The following is a 15,606-nucleotide window of genomic DNA, read 5'->3' as shown; positions in this document are numbered from 1 at the left end:
GTGGTAACATGTTTTCCGAGTCGTCTTTGAACACACCTTGAGGGAGTTTACTATTACTAATGCAGGCTGACTCCACAGTTATGTTTTGAAAAATAGAAATAATGCTTATTCATGGGAAGATAGCCCATAGTATTTAACATTTTTTCTATAAGTAAACAAGTTTTAAATGCTCTAGTATTCACTGTTCTATAATTAATCGTACGGTCACAATACAATATCTGAGTTATATTTCCATAATAATCATAACATTATTGGTCAAATATTAGTGTGTATTTGACCGTCTCTCTTTCCATTTGTGTTTGTTCACCTCCTCCTCGTGTTAAAATTCAACAGCACAAACAAACCGTGTAAGTTCAGTAATGCTGTTCCATACATATGTTAGCTAAATTATGCTAAGCTTGTTAGCAAGATTGCTAATGTTGACGTCACTTGTAGTTGTAGCCTGCAGAGCAATGGTTGATGGGATATGAGCGCCATCTTGAAGGGCAACACATAATATCCGTCGAAAACAAAACTTTCTCGCAGATTTTTTAAAAATTGAGTAGGTTAGAGTAGTAAGTAGGTTAGAATAATTTTGCAATGGTTCGAACCTGTTGTGTTGTTGGGTGTAACGTCCGGTCACACGACCGGAGTGGCAAAAAGATAGAAAACGGACTTTCGTTTCATTGTTTCCCTGCCTGGAAACAACGGGAGGGAGAACATGTATCTGAGCTAACCAAAAGAAGACGAATGGCCTGGATATCAGCGGTGAAACGTCCTGATATAAACTTCAACAGCATCCCAAGATACATACAAGTTTGTTCCAGACATTTCCATTCTGGTGAGTGTCTAAATTCGCTTAGTTGGTTTTGTGCCACACATTTTTGCCACAAAAAATGTGGCAACGGTTAGTGAGTACTCAGTGTAGTCAGATGTTTAGCTCATAGATGGTAAACACGACCTGGTTTATATATTTTTTCGGATGTAACGTGTGTTGTATTCCAATGTGTTTTGATCGGTGTTTTTTTTTATATACCGTACAGCACTTTGGTGCAGTTAATAGCTGTTTTTAAAGCGCAGTATCAGTAAAATTAACATTAAATGAAATAAACTGCTTAAATTGCTCTAGTGTTGCCAGTTTTAGAGTAGCAACACTGATGTTTGTTCTCATATGTCCTCCTCAAGGCAAACCTTCATATGAAATGGATGAACAGAATCCAGACTGGGTTCCAACTTTGTTGATGAGCCCCCCCTTAAACATGTCGACATCAAACAGACGTTCCCGTCGATTAAAGAGACACTGCAGCGGTGCAGTTAAAGACCAGGCAGCGACGGACATGTCGGATCGACAAGTGGAGAAGCAGGTTCCAGAGACTCCATCAGAAACCCCAGAAGAGCCAAATAATAAACACACAGCAGTGCTAACTATAAAAGAGGAGCCAGCTGGAGAGGAGCTCTGTGAGGCTGCAGGTCAGGAAGACCAACATGAACCAGAGGCAAAAAGGCGACCAATCAAATGTCAGTTGTGTGAAGAGAGGATGGCAGAAGTAAACCGTCTGTTACAGGAGAACAAGGAGCTCAGGTCCGAGCTCAACAAAAAACAGCTGGCCGAAATTTTTTTTAAGGACGACACAAAAAAGGTTACATATTACACAGGACTTCCTTGCTTTGCCGTCTTGTTGTCGTTGTTTAACACTCTGATGCCTTTTCTGCCAGCATCAAAAAAACTTTCACAGTTTCAAATGGTTGTTCTTACACTGATGCGTCTTAGACTTGATCTGCCTGTTCAGCATCTTTGCCACCTTTTTAATGTGTCACACAAAACTCTGTCTGATATCTTTGCTGACACCATAGATGTGTTGTATGCACACTTTAAGCCGGTGGTGAACTGGCCTGAAAGGCATAGCTTACAAGCCGCCATGCCGCCTCAGTTTTTGAAAGCATTTGGAAAGCGTGTGATGATTATTGTTGACATTTTCGAAATAGGCACAGAAAAGCCCTCAAATTTAAAAGCACGCGCACAGACCTTCTCTCAACACAAAGGCAGACACACGATGAAATACCTCATTGGTATCACGCCGCACGGTTCAATTTCTTTTATTTCTAACGGATGGGGCGGGCGTGCATCAGACAAGCACATAGCAGAAAACTGTGGCATTCTCTCCAATTTATTACCTGGGGACATCGTGTTCGCTGGCAGAGGCTTTGATATTAAAGACTGTGTGGGAGTGATGTGTGCCGAGGTCAAAATGCCATCATTCACTAAAGGGAGAGGTCAGCTCTACGCTAAAGATGTCGAAGACACGCAAGCTGTAGCTCACCTCAGAATCCATGTGAAAAGAGTGATCGGTTGCATGAGAAACAAATTCAAAATGTTACACAGAACTGTGCCGATAAGTTTGCTGCTCACATGTGAGGGAGAAGAGACGACGCTTCTTGATAAGATTGTGTATGTGTGCTGCAGTTTGGTGAACATGGTGGTAAAACCAAACGCAAAAGAAACCTCCACATGTTAATATGTAAAACATAGACTGGAAAAAAATACTTGTTGCACTCATTGTTTTGAACTATTTGTAGCTGCTGGCAGTACTGTTTAATGCAAAAATGTACATTGTAAAAAATGTATTTGCACAAATTGTTTTGTGTTGAAATATTTGTACAGTTGAATACTGTCAATGAATTCTCTCATTTAATAAATGTTCATGTGGTGAACATTCCTAAGACGTTTCATTCAAACACCTCAAGTAACAGTTTAATATTTCAGGTAACAAGTATACATGTAATGAAAAAGATCCTATTTTTAATGAGCATTTTGTGGAATTAAAGTAAACAATTATATAATCAGACATTTCACAGTAAACATTTCACATAAGTAAAATGGAATATAGTTCATCTTTAAGTAAACATCTGATGTGATTAAATACTTAAAAGTAAATATTAAAGGTGATAAGAAAACGTGATAAAAAAATCCCAAATGTACATTTATGTATGTTAAATAAATAAATGTACATACATAAACCATCCATTCCTTTTCTGTTCCCCCTTGTCCCTAATGGGGTCAGGAGGGTTGCTGGTTCCTCTCCAGCTGCGTCCCGGGCGAGAGGCGGGTACACCCTGGACAGGTCACCAGTCTGTTGCAGGGCAACACAAAGACACACAAGACAAACAACCATTCACACACACACTCACACCTAGGGAGAATTTAGAGAGACCAATTAACCTGACAGTCATGTTTTTGGACTGTGGGAGGAAGCCGGAGAACCCGGAGAGAACCCACCATGCACAGGGAGAACATGCAAACTCCATGCAGAAAGACCCTGGGCCGGGAATCGAACCCAGGACCTTCTTGCTGCAAGGCAACAGCTCTACCAACTGCTCCACTGTGCAGCCCCATACATAAACCAAATGTACTAAATGTACATTTGGTTTATGTATGTACAATATAGTGTATTTTTGATGTACATCATGTTAAATTCATCTGGTCAGAAGTAACATTTTTAAGTAAACATTTTATGTAATTAAACATTTTAGCTAACAAACATTATTTTATAGAAAACTTGCTACACTACAGTAAGTGCAAACATAAGTCTAATCCTTTTTGACATGCTGTTAGATTATTCTGTCCCTTGAACAGTCCAGAGCTCTGATAAATATCTGCCTACAAACTCTGGAAGGTAAATTTTCTGAAAGAAGTTTTGCACTTTTTGTAGTCGTGCTTCCCAGGATTTCTGATCAGGAAAGACACAGCCGAGTTGTCAGCCATGTCTTTCTGGGTCCGTATAACCAGATCACTTCGGTTTGATGTTCAGTAAAATCTCAGTTTGACCTGTTTATAGGGGTGATGTTTCTTCAAGTGAAGTTTGTTGCTAGACAGCAGGTAGGAAGTTTCTGTCATTCAGAAATTTCTACATTTAAATTTATGATTTTAAATGTATGACTTTAATCATTCTTGATTATCTGCTACACTGCTAATGTTTGACAGCTTCCTTACTAGAGAAAACCAGATGTTAGATTTGTCTTATGCACATTAATGATTCATAAATCTCCAAACAAAGATCGCTTCTGGGGAAAAAACACAGATCACATTCTTATTTTCCTCTGCTCAAGAATCAATCAATCAATCAATCAAATTTTATTAGTATAGCACATTTCAGCAGCAAGGCATTTCAAAGTGCTTTACATCAAATCAAACACAAAAACACAATGCAACATAGAATCAACAATCAAAACAGAACACCAAGTCAGATTCCGTCAATAAATTTGCAATTGATTACGTTTCAAATACAACTCTAAACAAGTGGGTTTTTAGTCGAGATTTAAAGGAAGTCAGTGTTTCAGCTATTTTACAGTTTTCTGGAAGTTTGTTCCAGATTTGTGGCGCATAGATGCACTCCACTGGCTCCCTGTAGCTCAAAGAATAGACTTTAAAATACTGTTGTTAGTTTACAAATCACTAAATGGTTTAGCACCGCAATACATTAAAGATCTGCTGCTATTGTATCAACCTTCCAGAACTCTCAGGTCTTCTGGTTCTGGTTCTGCTCTGCATCCCCAGAACCAGAACCAAACATGGAGAAGCAGCATTCAGCTTCTATGCACCAAAAATCTGAAACAAACTTCCAGAAAACTGAAAAAGAGCTGAAACACTGAGTGCCTTTAAATGTAGATTAAACCCCAACTGTTTAGAGCTGCTATTGCAATAAGATTGATTAAGAATGCAACGATGGCACTTGATTAGATATAATGTTTTGATTGCTGATTCTGTTTTGCATAACTTTATGTTTTTATGATGCAAAGCACTTTGAAATGTCTTGTTGCTGAAATGATATTGATTGATTGATTGATTGATTGATTGATTGATTGATTGATTGATTGATTGATTGATTGATTGATTGATTGATTGATTGATTGATTGATTGATTGATTGATTGATTGATTGATTGATTGATATTAGTGGGCAAATTACTTAGCAGTACTGATCCTATTATTATTAATCAGGTGTGGTCAAACACACCTGAACCAAGTAGCTTAATTACGTCATCAGTATGTAGTGAAGGCAGTTAACAAGGTGAAAGATGAACTATCGTCTCCTAACTTGGAGCTTTTATGGGGAGAAACCGGAGTACCCGGAGAGAACCCGCAAATGTTTCTGTTTCATTCAGAAGAATTGATTGAATATTTTGATCAATTCTTCTGACATTTATTGGCATGTTTAATTTGTTTTATGCTTGTCTGGTTCATTGATCAGGTGGATGTTATATGTGATGTGAAGTTATTTTAGGTGTGAGTGTGTGGGAAGAAAATAATTGAAACTGTTTTTAGGTCGGACTAAAGACACATTGAAGATTTTAGCATAAGGCTCATTGAGACTCAGCTTTTTAGGAATATCTCAGATCACCTGGAGAAAACTTGAAAATGTTTTTTTGTGTGTGTATTTGTATGCGTGTCCTTGAGAGATTGGTCTTATTGCCTGCCAATAAAGTAATTGTGGGTGGTTTTAGGTAAGGTGAACAGCATGTTGTAGAGGGACACGTTCCACCATCTCCCCCTTTGGTTGGACTGCTGTGGTTCAGTTCCATCACAGGTTTCATCTGCACTACATTCATGGTCTGCAGTGACTTCGGTCTCGTCCACATGGTGGTCAGGTGAGAAACTGAGATTTGTTGAAACTTCCATCCTGTCGTCTCCTTTCAAACTCTCTGAATCTGTCTCTGATTGTGCTTGGATGGATTCTGCTTTATTGTCGGTACATTGGTCATCAGGATGTGGGTCACCCTGGCTGAAGGAGTCCTCTGTGTCACCCACTGAATGGACAGGGGAGATGGAACTAACATCCAGCGTTTGTTCAGGTTGGCCTCTCTCACGTTCATTGGTCTTCGGTGGACAGGCTGACTTTCCAACTTTGTCTTCCGTTCTTTCAAGGTTCTGCAGTTCCTTTCTAAGTTTTAGATTTTCCAGCGACAGAGAGGCATTTTCTTCCTCCTTGGCCCAAACAGCAAACTGAATTTCACCATGTTTGTCCTTGAACTTTTTAGCTTTCCTCAGCTCAAGCTTGAGGTTCTCGTGTTCTGTTTGAAGTTTGCTGTTCGTCTCACTTATATCCCTCCAATGACTTTCGATATTTTTCATTTTGTCAGTCCAGTATTTTTCGTCCTTAAGCTGTGTTTGGAGCTGGCTGATTTTATTCTGGAGGTTTTGGATGTAGCTAGTCACAAAATTGGTTTCTTTTTCCCAAAGTTTGTCCTCCTGCCCTTTGAGCTGTTTCTCCAAAACCTCGATGTTCGTTTCCAAGCTTCTGTTGTACTGTTCTGCTTCTTCACACTCCTTTTCCATCTGGTTTTGTATTGCAAGTTGTTTTTGGACCTTCTGAATCTGCATTTCCAACCTGGTGTTTTCTCGTGCTAGGATTTCTTTCTCATTTATTGCTGCCTGGTAGTTTTCTTTCAGTTTATTGGGATTCTTTAGTTTCGAAATTAACTCCCTAAGTACTGTTTCAAAAGCTTCGTTGCTTTGGATTATTTTCTCAAGTTCTTTCTGTTTCCTCTGGTGTTTATCCCTCAGGGTAGCTTGATCTTCCAATTGTTCTTGCAACACAGTAAACTCCTCTCTTAAATGTTCATTTATCGCACCATAAATGAATATCTGGCTTTTGAGATACAGGTAATCTTCTTCAAGACATTCCATGTCTCCTATTTTCTTCTGCATTTGTCTCGTTTGCTCGGTCAATTCCTCCTTCTCCTCCAACATTTTGGTCGCCGTCAAAAGCAGAGAGAGCACTTTGCCAAAAATGGCCTCGTCATCTTTCTTCTGCTGGAAGGAAGGCTGTGGAGTCTTTTCAAGATGAAACATGTTCTGATTGCTTTCAGCGATTCTTGTTTCGCCAAAACTGAGTCTGCAAAAGTTCCCAAAACTTTGGGAGATCTCTGCTAGAAACAACTGCAGTGTGAATCTGGAAAGAATTCCACCAGAGATCAAAGGACTCAGTGACATCATCAATGACATCATACTCTATTTTGTAGTCAGTTAGATGCATGAGTTCTCAACTATGGCTAACCCTGGCATATTACATGCAGTTTATGAATGAGTGAATAGGAAACATTTATTACATCATTCTAATAACTTCTCAGCTTCCATATTACATACCACCTACCTGTACTTTAAAACAATTATTACTTTAGTAACTTCTACCTTTATGATATGCAATCTAAGAAGTATAAAAGTACAAACAAATACTTTGTAATAATTCAACTCCTTTTCTAAATAAGAAAAGTAATGAAATAACATCATATTCCTTGAGTGTAAGCTTGATCATTTGTAGCAAACGGTGCATCTAGAACTTTCTTTTTTTCTTTTCCTTCTTTTTTTTTGACATGAAAATGTTCTTGCCTCATCATCAACACAGTGGAGATCTGAACTGATGACAAGTTTTTAGTTCTGGGTTGAACATATTTACAGAATAACCTTTTTTTGTATCTTAAATGCAAAATGTATAGATTTTGTAACTACTGCTCTGAGGGTGTTTGTTCAGTGAAGGGCTTGTTCTACAGCCTGTATGGTTGAGTTAGCAATTAATTGATTGATGAATTAGTTGACAATTATTTCAATAATCAATTCATCACGATTAATTCGGTTAATAGTGACAAAATAGTCCTTTTTCTTCTTTTCTTTTTAAAAATAGAAAATCAGTTTGCGGATGGCAAAACTCTTTGGATGGAGAGTCACATGAAGAAACAATCTCCTGTTTGAAAAAGTTTTCCATTCCAAATATGGTTTAGTTACCACTCATCTTCCACACAGTTCCAGTAAACCTCTCCTCATGCTGCAGCAATGACAGAACAATGGAAACATCCGGTGGGAGGAGGTGGTGAGCACATTTTAAAGGTTCACGCCATTGAAGTCTTCTCACATCATCTGCATCAGAGAGGCTGGGCGCGAGAGAAGAATAGCATCGTTTCCTCTGCCTGTCTGTGGGACGATTCAGCCTCAATAGCGTCCAGGCTGGTGTGAAGCCTTTGTTCGGCTCAGCTGTTCTCATCTGAAAGCTCCATCACCTGCAGGCGCTGCCATGGCAACTGGCTCTTTGATGAGTTTTTATTTGGCAGATACCCGTTCAGGATGAACGATAGGAGCTAATTGATTCGCTGGCGTTTTGTTGTGCAAATGCAGAAGAACTGATGGACTGATGGACGGATAGACTGATGGGCTGCAGCTCTGATTGAAGTGCAGCTCTAGCATTCTGACACATTCTCACAGCTCTGAGGAAACTGACTGAAAGAGACACTGCAAACACAGCTATTGACCTCATCACACTAGTACGGCTCTGATGCCAACACTCAGTGTGGATATTTTGTTTCTCTCAGTGTTTATGATTCATTTGAACTCAGCCTCTCATAGCCTCTATCCATTAGACCCGCCTGCTTCCAGTGCCACTGATCACCTCCCCAGCAGTTATAAGCTGGTCAGATCCGCCTTTTATTGGATAAATATGGCCGCCAACACGAGGCTCCTGCTGTCTGTACCTGGAGTATTCTCTTGCTGAACTTCAGGTATTCTGGAAACAAAGGTTTCCCTTTCTAAATATGCAACATCTTCAAGTTGTATTTGGAGCAAAAGAGTTAAAAAAAAAAAAAAAAAAAACATAAAAAAAACATCCCCACTTTTCAGTGACTTTAGGAAAATGACTAAACTTCCTTGGCATATTACATCTATGTGTCATCTTTGCTTTACTCAATGTTGTTTCTAATTGGGTTTTTCTTTAGAAATTTCTCTTTGTCATGACTTTGTGTCTCATTTCGGATTGAGGATGACAGCTCAGTTTGTGGGGCTTATTATGAAATCTCAGCTTTTTTTAGCACCTCTGTTTTACGTCTGTTAGTCGTCATCTGTGTGGTGTCCTCTGTCTCCCTTTTGTTCCACTGGTTCCATTACGACACATGATGTTTGGTCTTGTGCCTTTGATGATATTTCTGATCTCATGATTGTTGCGGTTCTGACAACAGTGTCGATGTTTTCACCTGCATCTCAAAGTCCTGGTCTAAACTCTGTAGAGAATTTGTTCTGAAGATTTGAAAGGACGTGTCGGAGTGAAGTGGAAACCTACAAACCTGACCCAGTTCTGTCTGGACAAATGGACCAGAACTCCAGCTGGCTGTTGTGAGAAGCTTGTGGAAGGAGACCTAAAAGATAAAAATAAATATGTGTACACTTCTGATTTTGAAGACATTAATAAATAATTTTCTGACATATTCTCTGTCATTGTTGTGATATTTATATTTTAGAAATAATTCTGGTCATTCTAAATGCCCTTAAGCATCATAAGGCTGGTCTGATTTAAAGTCAAACAGTCAATTTAAGTCCATGGTGGAATAGTTCAAGAAAACACTTGGTTAAAGGTTTTGTTTTACAAAACCATTCAGATAAGTTGCATCAAGTGTTATGAACTGAACATTAACTTAAGAAATATCTTTAGTTGGGCATAAAATAACTCAAACTAACTGTGTGTATAGTGTTTTTATTCAGCGTGTGTAGAAATGATTTCAGGGTCAAAGGTCTCTTTCTGCTCTTGTTTTCAGGGTCGGAAAATGAACAATTTGGGAATTTCCGGAGGAGATGGCAGCTTCTGGTGGATGTTACAGTAAAACCACATATTTCATGGAAATCTAATATATATGCTAAGGTATTCCCAATCTAATGGGGCAAAAGCAAAAACAAAATCTCTAGATTATAGCAACCATCAGTAAGGAAGTGATACCTGGAAACGTCTACCAGACAAACACAAACCACAGTGAAGCTGACTTAGATGACTCTACTTCCTTGTATTACACCCACTTTATCTAAAGGAAACTTGGAGCTTCCTGTGTGAGGAGGATGAAGCGTCCCGGAACGGCTTAACTTTCCAGAAGGACATTGAAGTGCCTGCTGACGCCGTGGAGCCTAATTAGCAAAGCCATTAAAAATCAACCTTGTCTCACTATGACTTGCTGATTTCATCACTGGCCGGCACAAGCCACGTGGTGGAACCCGTAATTATGCAATCAAAGGTCCCGTTGCTGCTGACACAGATCCCCTTTTGTATTGTACTTTCTGCAGATCATTAACCCACTTGAACATAAAAGAAGTTCAACTAACCTCATGTCAGTTTCATTCATCTCACCTTGACTGTAACAGCATATGTTCCTCAGTTATTGATTGATTTGGAAACACAGGTGGTTTCTTTTTTTTTTTTACAGAAAAGAATGTTTCCTGCTGGGATTCAGGAAAGTCATGCATTCTGTATCTTATCGATGCAGGATACACCCTGAGGAAACACACTCACAGCTTAAGGCCGGTGAATCTAACAAGTCATGTACTGTGTGAGAAAACCTTCCAAAATGAAAGTGATCAAACATTTCCCACCTTCCTCAGGCCTCAGAGTGGAATTAAACGTTTGTAACCAGCTGGAGGGTTTTTCTCTATTCTTTATCTTTTTGTGTGAAACTTTTTATAGCAGGCACTGCAGGACCACCTGATGTTCTGACCCATGCACTGGTCACACAATGATCTGCATAGTTGTCTCCATACACTGTGACTGTACAGTGCTGATGCTGACAGTCATCAGCCTGTAGAGGGCAGACTTCTCCAACCAATCTCTGCATCCCATGTCTGCACCTTAAAGAGGCAATTTTATGTGTTTTATCATTTTGGAGCACATTCAAGTAACTGTGTTACCTTCAGTTAATATAAGAAATACTTTATATATCAAATATGACTTAAAAAAAATTAGACTTTATGAATTAATGCCTTGAAATTGGGCTTCTGTCTCTTTAAGAAGCTCCTGCTCTTTCTGAAATTCTGCCTTCAGGAAGTCATCACAACAGTCTTTCTCTTGTGTGCTGTTTACAACGTTCTTTGAATCGTTTCACTGAGAAGAGAAGTAGCTCGTGTGATGAGCACAGCAGAGGTTTGTTCCACCATGTGTTTGCTAATTGCTGCTTCCGCTAGTCTAGAGGAGCTGAGTGTGGGAGCGGAGGGCTGCTGCCGTGTGAGGCTGAACCTCAGCTGGAGACTGCAGCTCTGAGGAGGAGCTTTGTGAGAAAAAGCATTGAGGTACTCACTGAGATATATGGATTTCTCAAAAATGTATGAAAGAATCAAGGCAACGCTCCAGGTCTGTTTCAGATGAGGGAATAACATTATGACATGATGTTAAGCTCAAAAATGTTGATTTTACATAAATTTACATAATACACAAATTCTGGAGTGACTATAATACACAACTATTTATGACCACTAAATGTCTTACACACCATAATGAAAAAATAATTTAAGCAATATCTGGTGAGGCGCAGCAGCCATCTTGGATTTTCACATGTCTAGCAGTAGTTTTGAAAATTGCACACGTTGGAGAGTATGTACAAATCGTCATGCTTGAATCACTATTTGATGGACTCTTATAAAATATGCAATAGTCTGCCACACTATGGGGAGCTGGTAGCAGGTGAGGCAACATGCTGTTTAAAATTCATCCTTTACGTTTCAGACTTTTGGAGCTTGATCTGGAGGAGACTGATCTTTTCACAGATTGTCTGTCTCATATTATTATTATGACTCGGTGACAGTTTTAACAAATAAAAACTTTATTTTTTATTTTTTATAAAAATGACCTCCAGGAGCTTTAAAGGCTTATTAATGCTTATGTACACAAATATTTCATACTTTTTCCCATTGTCATAATAGGATTTTTTTTTATTACAGAATTTTGGGGAAAAAATTATTTCATCATTTTGGATCCAATAAACTGCTATGAGTTGTTCTGATACATGCTGGGGCTCATTGTGTTGACCTGAACACGTCTGTCTGCTTCAGTCAGTGTTACAGCAGTAACCAGGAGTCCGGACCCCGTGTCTGTCTAAGCCTGTTAATTCACCAACCAGATCCAGGCCAGCAGCTGTTTGTGCCAACCTCTGACCATGGAATGACTCTGCTTGACACTTCTCGTTAGACCGGCCGGCCTCTTGGAAAATGTGCTCCGGCTTGTTGACCTGGCAGCCATTAGCCACCATTCCATCCTGAGACTGTAAACACAGACAGGCTTCACACCAGCCTTCCATTAGGCCTCAGGTTTGATCAGTTGTGTGCTTCCAAACCTGTTCTGACTCCTCCTGGGGATCTTGATTTGAGACTCTGGGGACGATGGATGTGAGGAATGCAGAGGAGGCCAGAGGTCAAAAGTAACCCTGTGGGCTCTCCTGTACTGCTCTTATTAGCTAAAGGTTGGACTCTAGTTTCGGAGCACAAGGAGCCATGAGATGTTCCTGCCTTTATTTTAGGGTCTTGAAGGTTCAGGAGGCATGTTACATGTCAAATCAGTTAGATTATTGCACTTCATGTGCCCGTATAGAAAGCAGTTTTACAATTTAATAAACAAAACACTTTTTGGAGAATATTAATACATTCTTACTTGTCAAAATCAAAATGAAGCTATCAATCATTACATTACTTGCATGTAACTACTGAGTATATTTGTGAGTATAGTATATATATATATAGTATATATATATATATATATATATATATATATATATATATATATATATATATATATATATATACTATAATCCTGGTCCTGGAGGGCCGGTGTCCTATATATTTTTATATATATATATATATATATATATATATATATATATATATATATATATATTTATATTATATATCAATGAAATTTAGAAATCCTCAGTCCTTTAGGATTTCTAAAGGTTCCTATAAACAGGAATGTTAACTCACCTTCATTGTGGGCAATGTCCAGATCATGAACGTTCTCAAGGGCTGGTTGATAAAAACCGTTTATGACTCGAGACAAAGTGAGGCATTATAGCAAAAGTAAGAAATACTGCCGCCTGCAGGCGGGAAGTAGCAAAACTCAATGTTTTTGACATTTTTTGTTGAAAAAATGTCAAAAACATAAACTCACACTTATGCCTTAGAGGGAAAAATGTGTAGGTCTGTTGATTTTGTGTAAATTTCCACATTTGTGGAATAGCATAAAATTGATGTAAAGCAGAATATGATCAAAAACTGCTATGATTTGACTGCTAAAATAATATTTAAGCACACAAATCTTATCTTGAAGGCTCTATTTGTGTCTCTCTAGAATCTAGAGGGCCACATAAAATGCAATGGAGGGTCAGATTTGGCCCCCGGTCCTGAGTTAGACAAGTGCTATAAAGCTTAGGTGACTATTTTGACATTTTAAACCCAGAATGGGAATATAATCCAGATATTCATAAACAAACTCTTAATGGTACAAATAAATAATTCAGATATCTAAGATATTATTGCAAATAATGTTTAGATATTTAGTAGGTAAATTACATCCCATTTTCCAGACATATATATTTGGTTTTCAGCAACAGATATTCACACGTACATACTGCCTGTCTAAAATGTACATTATGGATATATAATCATAATTATTACCAGGAGAAACCGTCATTTCATATCCCATACAGTTAGACAACAGAACTCTGAAAATAAAAACCATTCCTGATTTGTCTAATATAATTCTGGACATCCAAAAAAGACTTGGTTGATATGGTTTTTTGGTATTAGAAGTGATTTCTTTTTTTTTTTTTTTTTTACATTTTAATTTTGTGCTTGCTAATCTTACCTTTGGTGATGACAGAAAGTGTGCAGGTCGTGTCCTGCATGGGAAGCAAAAACTGAAAAAAGTTTATTTACATGTTTTCCACTTAATTTAGAGGCTGATCTTCAATCTAGTCAACTATAGTTTATAGTATCAGGTCTTACAACATGGATGTGTGTTAGTGTTAGTTATCACAGGATAACAATGTTTGAGTGTTGCAAGATAAGACAATTCTTGCGTTGTCTTGAAAAATTACAAAAAAAAATATTTCACAGCAAAAACCGACATTTTTATACTCCAGACAGAAACAAAGAAAACTTGTATTTTGTTCTCATTATGAAAATAAAGTGAATTATCTGTTGATAAAGGATCTGTTTTATTATTATCTGGAGCATCATAAGGAAAGTGATTTAGAAGGGAATACCTTTCAAAGCTTCTGTAAGTTGGTTCAGGATCTAAAGTATGCTAATGACACGCCTTCTTCTACCATCCTAACTCTGAATTCCTTCATTTCTGTAAACATGTTCAGACATGTATTACTTTAGTTACCATAACCGCTCCTCCACCCATAGCTCTAAGTGCAGTGAATAGTTTTTTCTTATTTTTGTGACCCTTGGCTTTTGTTCTGATCTCTGACGGAGAAACCCGACTGGATTCTCTGGCAGAGAATTTTAGTCGGATCATTCCAACTAAAATTCCAGTTTAGTTGGAATGACCCGTTCTTAGTCGAGTCATTCCAACTAAACTGGGAGGAATGACCCGACCAGCCATTAAATTTATCACACTGGGGTATAACACGTGTGAGTGTTTGCAGGGCTGAAGCTTAGTAAAGAACAATAGAAATACCCCAGATGAGGATTTATTTTGACTTCAAAATAAAAGCATGGAACATTCTTTTTTAATTTTTATTTTTTTAGCTTTTCCAAATTTTTCAAAGATTTCCGTAAATACAATTTATTTTTCTTTCCTATAAATTGCTTGGTAATTTGTGTTTCAGTTAAAATTGTACATTTTGAAGTAAATCATAAAAAAAATATTTATAATTAATTTGTTGGGTTTTTTTTATGCAGGACTATTTTTATGTGTTTATAATATTGTTCTTTTTGCCTAGAATGATGTAATCAATAACTGTATATAAAAGTCTCATTATGGGAGTGTATAATGTTCTTTTATTTGCCTATGTATAACATCTTACCCAATTTAACACAATTACTGATATAACTTGGAAAACTAGTGGGCAAGCTGCTACTGTCTACCCCAGCCAGTAGAATATATTTCACACCTTTTTACTCATTTCATCGCTGAGCAATAGTCTGTTTCTCTTATGAATTTGACATGGCATGGATCAGGGGTGGGCAATCCTGGTCCTGGAGGGCCGGTGTCCTGCAACTCTAGATGTCTCCCTGGTCCAACACACCTGAATCCAAAAGCTGAATCACCTCCTAAGTGCAGTCAGGTTTGTGATAAACTGAGAAGGTAGAGCCAGAGTCCTGCTAATGACCTCATTATTTGACTCAGATGTGGTGAAGTAGAGATACATCTAAAAGTTGCAGGAGACCCGGCCTCCAGGCGTTGCCCATCCCTGGCCTAGATGCATGGCGGACATGTAAATTACATGACGTATACATGTCACATACATTGCCTGTTGGACCGGTCATACTTTAGAACTTTGGGTAAAAATTCAAAGAACTAACAAATATTTTTTATGTAATTTATATGATAAAAAATCAGGTTGTAGGATTTTTTAATTGTTTTTTTAAGAAATAATTGCACTGAATTTCTGGAGTGAAAAGTATCAGTAATAAAGTTCTAGATAATTTTTTATAATTATTTTGCAAACTGTGATTTTTATTTTATTTTATTTTTATTTTTTTACATTTTTTCCAAAAATACCAACATCCCATAAAATACTGGACCCTTTTGATATCCCTTTGAGATGGTTTTAAGGGGTTATTCTTGAAATAAATAAATAACTATATTCATCCTCATTTGAACAAATATTT

At 37.9% G+C, this 15,606-nt stretch overlaps 1 protein-coding gene across 1 annotated transcript; it reads left to right on the top strand.

Annotated features, from left to right (window-relative positions):
- The first annotated feature begins 388 nt into the window (after positions 1 to 388).
- On the top strand, positions 389 to 2,691 carry LOC122834154. The gene is made up of 2 exons (XM_044122314.1): positions 389 to 820; positions 1,165 to 2,691. The coding sequence occupies exons 1-2, from the start codon at positions 580 to 582 to the stop codon at positions 2,493 to 2,495; spliced, it is 1,572 nt and encodes a 523-aa protein (XP_043978249.1). The 5' UTR covers positions 389 to 579; the 3' UTR covers positions 2,496 to 2,691.
- Positions 2,692 to 15,606: the final 12,915 nt, after the last annotated feature.

Source organism: Gambusia affinis, linkage group LG07, assembly GCF_019740435.1.
Source record: "Gambusia affinis linkage group LG07, SWU_Gaff_1.0, whole genome shotgun sequence".
NCBI lineage: Eukaryota > Metazoa > Chordata > Actinopteri > Cyprinodontiformes > Poeciliidae > Gambusia > Gambusia affinis.
Note: the sequence above shows the minus strand (reverse complement) of the source record. Positions and strands in the feature narration are given on the sequence as shown.